This window comes from Rana temporaria, chromosome 2, assembly GCF_905171775.1.
Source record: "Rana temporaria chromosome 2, aRanTem1.1, whole genome shotgun sequence".
Taxonomy (NCBI): Eukaryota; Metazoa; Chordata; class Amphibia; order Anura; family Ranidae; genus Rana; species Rana temporaria.
In genome coordinates this window covers 48,598,550-48,610,372 of record NC_053490.1, presented here as the reverse complement: position 1 = coordinate 48,610,372, position 11,823 = coordinate 48,598,550, and the positions used below count along the sequence as shown (strand labels likewise).

Here is an 11,823-nt window from a genome sequence, read left to right as displayed (position 1 = left end):
TATGGTTAGTTATAGTGCCTGTTCCTGAGAAATGTTGGTTTTCATTTCACCAATGAAAGTTAACAAGCCAGAAACTGCTGTATGCAAGTTGGACAAATGGATGAATAAGATAGACTGCATCTGAGGTGTACATAGGGGTCTAGGTGCCCACCTGGCCACCAAGGCAAGATTTTTCTCCAGCCACTGTCCTTTTTATTAAAGGGGTTGTATTTTTTCCTAAATAGCTTCCTTTACCTTAGTGCAGTCCTCCTTCACTTACCTCATCCTTCCATTTTGCTTTTAAATGTCCTTATTTCTTCTGAGAAATCCTCACTTCCTGTTCTTCTGTCTCTAACTACACACAGTAATGCGAGGCTTTCTCCCTGGTGTGGAGTGTCGTGCTCGCCCCCACCCTTGGACTACAGGAGAGTCAGGACGCTCTCTACGTTGCAGATAAAGAAAGGAGCTGTGTGTTAGTGGGTGTCCTGACTCTCCTGTTGTCCAAGGGAGGGGGGAACACGACACTCCACACCAGGGAGAAAGCCTTGCATTACTGTGTGGAGTTACAGACGGAAGAACAGGAAGTGAGGATTTCTCAGAAGAATTTTTAAAAGCAAAATCAAAGGATGAGGTAAGTGAAGGAGGACTGCACTAAGGTAAAGGAAGCTATTTAGGAAAAAAAAATTGTACCTTTTTACAACCCCTTTAACCTGTTGCCTCCCACGTAACACATGTGTAGTGGCAAAAGGGTGGGCTTTGATGCCCACGCGCCACACATGTTCGTTCACCAATCATGTCACATGATCCTTCCAGCCCCCAGGGTGTACAAACTTTTAAAGGGGCACTGCGGCTGGGTGGGAAGGGGGTTAAACCTGTTATATTTATGGTGTCTGTTTGTATACTTTCTTTTGAGACTCTTATATTTTTTAATGGTTATGTTCTTGTATGTCCGTTGTAAGTGTGTGTGCCTATATTAATGCTTAGCAAGGTTTATGAATTGACGGGAAGATGTAAAAGCACGTAGTGTTATCATGGGCATAAGGAAGCTTCATAGCTGGCAGAAGTAGACTACTAGTTCACTATGCTACCAAAGGAAGTAGATTGATGTCTGACATGTATCCTTTCTGCAGTTTACATGTTAACCACTAGAGGGCAGCTTTTAGTTGTTTTTTTTTACCCTTCCCAGCAGCGCTGTGGTTCTCGCTTTTATGTTTTAGGGACTGCTGTATACCAGGTCACAGATGCAGGGAAGTCTAAAGTGTTGTTTTTTTGTTTTTTTTTATATTTGCTTAATCATGTAAAGAAAAAAAAAAATCTGGTACAATGTATCTATCTCGGCTATAGACAAAAAAAGTCCTAATTGATGGAATAATTATACATGTTTCTGATAACAGAAACATGTATAATTATTCCATCAACTTTATTTCATATATGAACTCCCTAAAGAATAATACATAAAAACAAGTGCTTGGGCACAATACATGGGCAAGGGGGCTATTGTGGTTCCCCAAGTCATGAATAGGCCAGTCCATACACCTTTTGTGTAAAAGGCAATTCATCATCCATACAGGGCATCCGGAAAGTATTCACAGCGCTTCCTTTTCCACATTTTGTTACAGCCTTATTTTCCTCAAATTCTACAAACAATACCCCATAATAACAATGTTAAAAGAATTTTTTTTTTTTTTTTAATCTTTGCAAATTTATAAAAAAAAAATAACGAAATAATCGCATGTACATAAATATTCACAGCCTTTTGCCATGACACTCAAAATCGGGTGCATCCTGTTTCCACTGATCATCCTTGAGGCTGGGTTCACACTACTACACTACTTTCATCCTACTTTGCTCTGTGTTCAATGTTTCCCTATGAGAGCGTCTTGTAGCGTCCTACACAAGTCGGTCCGACTTTGAAAATGCTCCCTGTACTACTTTTGGTCCTACATTGATCCTACTTCAGGCCCATTGAATATCATTGATGTCGGACCAAAGTAGTATCCTGTTCATGAAAGTAGGATGGATGTAGGACCAATGTAGCAGAGCAAAGTAGGATGAAAGTAGTGTAGTAGTGTGAACCCAGCCTGAGATGTTTCTACAACTTGATTGGAGTTCACCTGTAGTAAATTCAGTTGATTGGATATGATTTGGAAAGGCACACGCCTGTCTATATAAGGCCCACAGTTTACAGTGAATGTCAGAGCACAAACCAAGCCATTAAGTCCAAGGAATTGTGGAGGCACAGATCTGTGGGAGGGGTACAGAAATTTTTTGAAAGACGTTTGGAACCACCAGGACTCTTCCTAGAGCGGGCCACCCGGCCAAACTAAGTAATCGGGGGAGACCATAAAACAGATGTTCACTCTGATAGAGCTCCAATATTTCTCTGTGGAGAGAGGAGAACCTTCCAGAAGAACAACCATTGCTGCAGCACTCCACCAATCAGGCCTGTATGGTAGAGTGGACATATGGAAGCCACTCCTCAGTAAAAGGCACATCTCAGCCCACCTGGAGTTTGCCAAAAGGCACCCGAAGGACTCTCGGACCATGAGAAAAAAAATTCTGTGGTCAGATGACACAAAAATTGAACTCTTGCCTGAATGAAAAGCGTCATATCTGGAGGAAAGCGGGCACCGCTCAATTGATTGACGTTGATAACTGACATGCCGGATTAATGCATGCGATTATTGCCAGTGGCTGTAGCTGCTAGCAATAATCTCTCTGCTCTCCTGACTGGGACAGTTTCCCTGGTCCCCCTTTGGCTGGCTGTGTTGATGGGGCAATCAAGCAATTTTTGTATCCTCTGTAGCCTGCCTTAGACTCCCTTTACCATGCACACCCCTGAGGCCTGCTGGTGTTCTGTGGAGCACAGTTTGGGAACAAATTCTGTAAAATGAACTCCACTTACCATTGTTTGTATCTACACTGAAATTTAACCCCATACTTATTCGGTTCATACATTTATTGATTTCCGAATGAATTTTCTTTCGAAAATCAGGAATTTTGTGATCTGATGCCAACATTTGATTTCAAAATTTTGCCAACCAAGCCTTCAATTTAACCTCATGTTGCTACAGAAATGAATTTTCGTTGCCAGGAATATTCTTTTCGGGAATTTTTCTTTCTTCATCTCTCTCAAATCTCCCATCATTAATTCGAAAGTCCTTCATTTTTTAAAATTTGCAACATGCCGATCACTTTAATTCGATGGTCGCATGAAAATCGGCCCATGCTGTGACCCACTAATGATGCGAAATTCGAATGAAAATTCTTAGGTAAGGTTTCGAAATATTAATCATCATGTTGACCATCACTGGTTCAGGGGCTTTGGTACTACTATTGGCATGATTTCAGGTTGGCCTCCATGTTCCGTTGTTTAGGCAACTTTACGTCACGGATCAAAAAACGGCAACAGCATCTTCTACTGATATTACTAAGTATACCCAGAGAACTGGGAATCTCTGTGGAAAATGGCCCTATCTAGTCTAGTCTGAGAAAAATAAATGTTCTCTAACACTGTAAGATGACTGTTAACATTTATGTGATTACTTAAAGGAATTGGAGCAGAAGGCGGAAGAGGAGAGAATTCGAATGGAGAATATATTAAGTGGCAATCCTCTGCTGAACCTCACAGGCCCTGCTGCACAGGCTCAAGCCAGTTTTAAAGTAAAACGAAGGTAAGTAATACATATACAGGTTTTATATATATATTTTTTTTTTTTTACACATGTAACATATACAGTATTTTTAGTCTGTGTACATATTATTGTATTTTGGATCTTCTAAAGCTGAACTAGAGCCAGATTAAAAAAATCCATCAAAACACAAGTTTATTTTTTTTTCTCTATTTAAAAAAAAAGATTAAAGCATGGCTGCACAGTTAAAGTGATACTAAAGGATGTTTTTTTTTTTTTAACCACTTCAATACAAGGCTTTTATACCCACCCCAATACTGGACCTATTCTGGCACTTCTCTCCTACATGTACAAATCATCATTCTTTTGCTAGAAAATTACGCAGAACCCCAAAACATTATGTTTTTTTTTTTAGAAGACACCCTAGGGAATAAAGTGGCGGTCATTGCAACTTTTTATCTTGCACGGTATTTGCGCCACATTTTTTCAAACACTTTTTTTTTAGGGGGGGGGAATGGTTTCATGAATTAAAAAATAACAAAACCGTAAAGTTAGCCCAATTTTTTTGTTACACTGAGTAAATAGATACCTAACATGTTGCGTTTTAAAATTGCGTACACTCATGGAATGGCGCCAAACTTCAGTACTTAAAAATCTCCATAGGCGACGCTTTGAAATGTTTTAGGTTACCAGTTTAGATTTACAGAGGTCTAGTGCGAGAATTGTTGCTGGAACTCTAAAGTACGCGGCGATACCTCACATATGTGGTTTGAACGGTGTTTACATATGTGGGCGGCACTTGCGTTAGCTTCTGCGTGCGAGCTACCGGGGATAGGGGCGTTTTAATTTTTTTTTTTTTTACACTTTTATTCCTATTACAAGGAATGTAAACATCCCTTGTAATAGGAAATGTGTGTGACAGGTCCTCTTTATGGAGAGATGCAGGGTCAATGAGACCCCACATCTCTCCTCCAGGCTGGAAAGCATGAGATCGTGAAAAAAAAATGTCACTGATCTCATGATTAATATTGCTTACTAGCCGCAATCGCGGCTTTGTTTACTTCCGGGTACCCGGGCGTGACGTCATCACATTGCGCCCGGGCCTCCGACGGTCATAGAGATGACTGGTGACCATCTGGACACCAGTCATCTCTATGCTTCCTAGCCTGTGCCGGGCGATTCTTTCTCTGGACCCCCGATGGCACGGGAGAGCCCAGAGAAGCACCGGATGGAGGGGAGGGGATGTCCCCTCCGGCCGCCTAGAAGAACGGTCAAGCGACGGAAACCCCGCTATGATCGTTCTTATGGTGCACAGAATCGCCGGCACTAAAGAATGATATCTGAATGATGCCTCTAGCTGCAGGCAAAGCCCAGGACGTCATATGACGTCCACCCAGGATGGGAGATCCCATTTGTGGACGTCAAATGACTATGGGCCAGTATTGAAGTGGCATATTTGCCTCCAATGTGCAGCTCGTTTTGCACAGAGTGGCCCCGATCACACACTTCGGGGCTCCGTTAGTGACTCTCACGGCTCCTCCCTGCATCGGATAACCCCCCTAGGAGAAGCACTCTCCCGGTGGGTTACCTTGCGGGTGCGCTCCCGGGTCATTCGTTCCGTGTCCACACATCGAATGTAGGACTCGGCCCCGACGCCCGCGTCATTGGATTTGATTGACAGCAGTGGGAGCCAATGGCTGCGCTGCTATCAATCTATACAATCAAGAGCCGGAGCCCCCACAGAGAGACAGAGTGCGTCACCGCCGAGCGAAATTCCAGGGTTCATGCAAGTAAAACGGGGGGGGGGCAGTGACTGCATAGGATGCATTAGGGTGAAAAAACACAGACGGTTTTACAACCCCTTTTAATGTTTTTTTTAAAATGGTTAATTTGGGCCAAGCTTGCCAAAATTAGCTATTTACTGCACTAACGGGTGCGCTTGTTTGGCGTGCTGTATATAGCGTACACAGTGCTGTGTTCTGGCACTGCGACTCAAACTTCCCATCCCACTCCTGGAATATAATTGAGTTGAGAACGGCTCGCTCAGTCATTCTTGGGAAGCTTTGTATTCTTGAAATGAATGCAAGCTTCCTCTGGCTGAGGTGGGTGAGGTCACCACACTGTATACTGTGTATAGGTGAGGCTACGTCCAGTGATTACAGCGCACCCAGTAAGAGCACTTGTTACAGTAAGTAGATCATTTGGGCCAGCTTGGCCCACTAGCCCACCAGCCGCCACAGTTATGATCACATAGCTATGCGTCATCTCGCGATTCAGCCAATAGGGGCGTGCTCGACCTGTCGCGCATGCCCGCCAGGCGCGATCACCGCCGGGCACCCGCGATCGCTCGTTAGCTCCCGGTCCTGTCAGGGGAAGAAATGCCTGATTGTCTGTTCATACAATGTATGAAACAGCGTTCTGTCATTTCCCCTAGTGAGTCCCACCCCCCCTTCAGTTAGAACACACACAGGGAACATAATTAACCCCTTCCTCGGCCCCTAGTGTTAACCCCTTCCCTGCCAGTGGCATTTTTATAGTAATCAATGCATTTTTATAGCACTGATCGCTATAAAAATGCCAATGGTCCCAAAAATGTGAAAACATTTCCACCCACCCCTTTGTTCTTTTATGAGGTCCCAAAAATGTGTCAAAAGTGTCCGCCATAAGGTCGCAGTACCGATAAAAATCGCTGATCGCCGCCATTACTAGTAAAAAAAAAAAAAAAGATTACATGGGCCCGAAATGACGACACTCCCACTCTCCCTTTCTTTTCCCCTCTTTTCTTTCCTTTTCTCTTTGGAGACCCCTAGTGTCTCCGGTTGCTTTGATACTTAGAAGTTAAGTCTACTGCTCAGTTTAGCCATAACATGTGGTTAGTCCGGAAGGACAATGGCCAGCTTGCACTTCGCCATGTTGGTGGCACTGGTTTTAATAGGCAAGCTGGCATACTTGCAATTGCTAGGCAGAGATAACATGCACGCCCTAGGCTACTGTTAAGGTGTTTATTCTTTATGTTCCCCCTGCGGGCCTGGGGCTCTATATGGCTGTTTGTTATGTACATTTGAACCATTGACCAATAAAATTGTTATTGATAAAAAAAAAAAAAAAAAAAAAGATTAATAAAAATGCCATAAAACTATCCCCTGTTTTGTAGACGCTATAACTTTTGCGCAAACCAATCAATATACGGTTATTGCGATATTTTTTTTTTTTTTACGAAAAATATGTAGAATAATACGTATTGGCCTAAACTGAGGAAAACAATCATTTTTTATATATTTTTGAGGATATTTATTACAGCAAAAAGTAAAAAATATTCTTTTTTTGTTTTTTTGTTTTTTTTTCAAAATTGTCGCTCTATTTTTGTTTATAGCACAAAAATAAAAACCGCAGAGGTGATCAAATACCACTAAAAGAAAGCTCTATTTGTGGGGAATAAAGGATGTCAATTTTGTTTGGGAGCCATGTGGCATAACCGCGCAATTGTCAGTTAAAACGACAAAGTGCCGAATCGCAAAAAGGGGCAAGGTCCTTTACCTGCATTTTGGTCCGGGTCTTAAGTGTTGTATAAATCTGTGTGTATTAATCTGCATCCCTGACATCTCTCTGCCTGCAGGTGGGATGATGATGTCGTGTTTAAGAACTGTGCAAAAGGAGTGGATGAAATGAAAAAAGACAAGAGGTTTGTGAACGACACCCTACGTTCCGAGTTCCACAAGAAATTCATGGAGAAATACATCAAGTAGTACAGTTTTATGTGCTTCACCCAGAAGACTGAATGTTTTAACTTTTATCATCTGAGGATATCAGTTGGCTCTTGAACTGCTCTTAAATTGGGCCGGGAGTTCCATCGCCTAATTAAATTTGTTGCAATATTCCATGACCCCCCACCCCCCAGGTTCTCTTCACCATATTTCCATATTTTGTGACCCTGTGTGAATAAACACCCATTGTTTTCTAGTTTCTTGTGTTTTTATTTAATTTTTGTTTTTGTTTTTTTATATTGTTATGATGATGATTTAAGTGTAGAATTATATCTTGTGTTATTAAAGGGATTATACCATGCTACATTATTTGCATTGTATGCTTTTAATTTATACAGTTTGCTGCTGTTCAAGCAATCTTAAGCTGGCCATACGCTAGTAGATTTTTGAATGAGCGTTCGTACAAAATTTGTACGAAGATTCTCAGTTCATTGGATGACTCGACAAAATGTCACTTGAACATACTTCAAAATGTGCCGTATTTATTTTCATATAGCGCGCCCCGGCGTATAGCGCGCACCCCCAACCTGGAAGGGAAATTTCAGGGAAAAAAAAATACTTAGTTTGAATGCCCCTCGTCGGTGTCTTGCCCGGCGTCCATCGGCGGCCGTGTCCGTCTGCGGCCTTGGTGGTCTCCTCCCCGCTTCTCCCGCGTTGCTTTTGAGTCGATCCCCGCGCTGTGTTTGAACGCCGCTGCCGACATATGCCGAGCGCAGTACACTCGAGCACGCTCGGCTCCTCTCGCATAAAGGCTAGGAGGCGGTACAGGGTGTGACCGCGAGGGGAGCCGAGCCTGGCCGAGTGTACTGCGCTCGGTATATGTAGTCGGCGGCGTTCAAACAGTGCGGGAATCGGCGTAAATCGCGCACCCACGATTTCCCCCTGATTTTAAGGGGGAAAAAAGTGCGCGGTGTACGCCGATAAATACGGTAGTTTGCATTTAGCATCTAATTTTTGAATGAATGAACTACGCGGTTAGAAATTTGTTCATTCAAGATATATAGCTAGATTCACAAAGAGTTACGCCGGCGTATCAGTAGATATGCCGTCATAACTCGGAATCTAAGCCGTCGTACATTTAAGTGTATTCTCAAATTTGAGTTACACTTAAATGTAGCTAAGATACGACTGCCTGCGCTGTCGTATCTTAGCTGTCTAGTTCCGCCGCCCGCTAACGCTGATTTACGCCTAGAATGCGTAAATCAGCGAGATACACCGATTCACGAACGTACGCTTGCCTGTCGCAGTAAAGATGCGCCGTTTACGTAAGGCGTTTTCCGGCGTAAAGTTAGTCGAACAAATAGCTGGCCTAGCCAATGTTAAGTATGGACGTCGTTCCCGCGTCGAATTTTGAATTTTTTACGTCGTTTGCGTAAGTCGTCCGTGAATGGGGCTGGACGGAATTTACGTTCACGTCGAAACCAATACGTCCTTGCGGCGTACTTTGGAGCAATGCACACTGGGATATGTCCACGGACGACGCATGCGGCGTTTGTAAAAAAAACGTCAATCACGTCGGATCACTAATCATTTACATAAAACACGCCCCCCTGGTCCTCATTTGAATTAGGCGCGCTTACGCCAGCCCATTTACGCTACGCCACCGTAACTTAGGAGGCAAGTGCTTTTTGAATACAGCACTTGCCTCTCTGACTTACGACGGCGTATCGTAAATACGATGCGCTACGCCGGGTCAAAATTACGCCGCCCTACCAGAATCCAGCTAATATTTTCTATCCTACTCCTTTGAATTTCCTTGTCGCTGCGATTGAACACAAACACTGATTTCACTGCTGTAATCATTAGATAATCAAACAAGCGTTCTTAAAACAAAGAGAAAAAAACTTGGAACAAAATTCTATTAGTAAATGGCCAGCTTTGATTTAGTTGGCATTTCTTTGACATTGCTAGCTGGGCAGATTTAGAAAATACTGTAAGTGTATAAGGTAAAGCTTGGGGCAGCAAGTAAAATCATGGTAATGCCAACTAAGACATTAGAACTGAGCAATGTCGGTAGCTTACTGATCCATATCACTGGCAGTTGGCATGTGGTCACAGAGTTGCTTTTTGTTACAGGGTCAGAGCTGCCAAGAAACATTTTGTTCTTCTCTCGCTGATTTAGACTCTGTACACATTGCTGCAACATGGGATCTGACTTGTGAGACCCCAAGTCGCATGACATGTCCGATGCAATGTTTCCCTATGGGACCCATCTTAACTGATGCTACACAAGTTGCTTTGACTGTAAAAAAGAATCCTGCACTACTTTGGTCTAATTTGGGTGCAATTTCAGCCCTAAATGGCACCCAAGTTGATTTAAGTCGGAATGTGTGAACCGAGCCTAATAGTTGTAGTGCTGCCATGAAATCCCTTCAGATATATTTGCATGAACTGATGTGATTGGATCTCGGAAGCTGTGCACTAATGATCAGATTATTGGACGATCGCTCTGGAAGTGGTATTTTCCATCTGATTTTCTCATGGCGTGTACTAGGCATTGGGTGGCTGGAAGCTTTCTATGGCAGTGTTCTCTTTAGCACAGACCTGGGCAAACTACGGCCCGCGGGCCGTATACGGCCCGGCGGACCTTTTAATCCGGCCCACCCCCGCCGCCGCGTTAATCACCGCGGCGGGGAACATTAGACAGCGTTCGTTTGAACAGCTGTTTTCCCCGCCGCGCATAGACACTCCCCCTTGGACGGATCTGTCCAATCGCGAGCAAGGGGGAGTCACATAGACACTCCCCCTTGCTCGCGATTGGACAGATCCGTCCAAGGGGGAGTGTCTATGGCATAAACACTCCCCCTTGGACGGATCTGTCCAATCGCGAGCAAGGAGGAGTCACATAGATCCGTCCAAGGGGGAGTGTCTATGCGCGGCGGGGAAAACAGCTGTTCAAACGAACGCTGTCTGTAATGTTCCCCGCCGCGGTGATAACAGTAGGCAGGGCCGGGAGGGGTCACACGCAGCCACTTGTGCCAACACATGCAGCCACTTGTGCCAACACACGCAGCCACTGTGCCACCATAAATTGTCGCCACTGTGCCAATCACACGCAGCCACTGTTCCCAAACACAGCCACTGTGCCAATCACACGCAGCCACTGTGCCAATCACACGCAGCCACTGTTCCCAAACACAGCCACTGTGCCAATCACACGCAGCCACTGTGCCAATCACACGCAGCCACTGTGCCAATCACACGCAGCCACTGTGCCAATCACAGGCAGCCACTGTGCCCATCACAGGCAGCCACTGTGCCCATCACAGGCAGCCACTGTGCCCATCACAGGCAGCCACTGTGCCCATCACAGGCAGCCACTGTGCCCATCACAGGCAGCCACTGTGCCCATCAAACGCAGCCACTGTGCCCATCACACGCAGCCACTGTGCCAATCACACGCAGCCACTGTGCCAATCACACGCAGCCACTGTGCCAATCACACGCAGCCACTGTGCCAATCACAGGCAGCCACTGTGCCCATCACACGCAGCCACTGTGCCCATCAAACGCAGCCACTGTGCCAATCACACGCAGCCACTGTGCCAATCACACGCAGCCACTGTGCCAATCACACGCAGCCACTGTGCCAATCAAACGCAGCCACTGTGCCAATCACACGCAGCCACTGTTCCCATCAAACGCAGCCACTGTGCCAATCACACGCAGCCACTGTGCCAATCACACGCAGCCACTGTGCCAATCACACGCAGCCACTGTGCCAATCACACGCAGCCACTGTGCCAATCACATGCAGCCACTGTGCCCACACGCAGCCACTGTGCCAATAACACGCAGCCACTCTGCCCATCAAACGCAGCCACTGTGCCAATCACACGCAGCCACTGTGCCAATCACACGCAGCCACTGTGCCCATCACACGCAGCCACTGTGCCAATCACACGCAGCCACTGTGCCCATCACACGCAGCCACTGTTCCCATCAAACGCAGCCACTGTGCCAATCACATGCAGCCACTGTGCCAATCACACGCAGCCACTGTGCCAATCACACGCAGCCACTGTGCCAATCACACGCAGCCACTGTGCCAATCACACGCAGCCACTGTGCCCATCAAACGCAGCCACTGTGCCCATCAAACGCAGCCACTGTGCCAATCACACGCAGCCACTGTGCCAATAACACGCAGCCACTGTGCCAATAACACGCAGCCACTGTGCCAATAACACGCAGCCACTGTGCCAATAACACGCAGCCACTCTGCCCATCACACGCAGCCACTGTGCCAATCACACGCAGCCACTGTGCCAATCACACGCAGCCACTGTGCCAATCACACGCAGCCACTGTGCCCATCACACGCAGCCACTGTGCCCATCAAACGCAGCCACTGTGCCAATCACACGCAGCCACTGTGCCAATCACACGCAGCCACTGTGCCAATAACACGCAGCCACTGTGCCAATAACACGCAGCCACTCTGCCCA

The 11,823-nt window shown here is 45.6% G+C and overlaps 1 protein-coding gene across 1 annotated transcript in view; it reads left to right on the top strand.

Moving 5' to 3' along the window:
• Positions 1 to 7,571, top strand: part of CWC15 (CWC15 spliceosome associated protein homolog) — a 27,959-nt gene extending 20,388 nt beyond the window's left edge. Inside the window, exons 6-7 of the mRNA XM_040340170.1 lie at positions 3,532 to 3,653; positions 7,228 to 7,571. Coding sequence (XP_040196104.1) covers positions 3,532 to 3,653; positions 7,228 to 7,357 — 252 coding nt within the window. The 3' untranslated portion in view covers positions 7,358 to 7,571. The remainder of the gene's footprint in view (positions 1 to 3,531; positions 3,654 to 7,227) is intronic.
• The last annotated feature ends 4,252 nt before the right edge of the window (positions 7,572 to 11,823 follow it).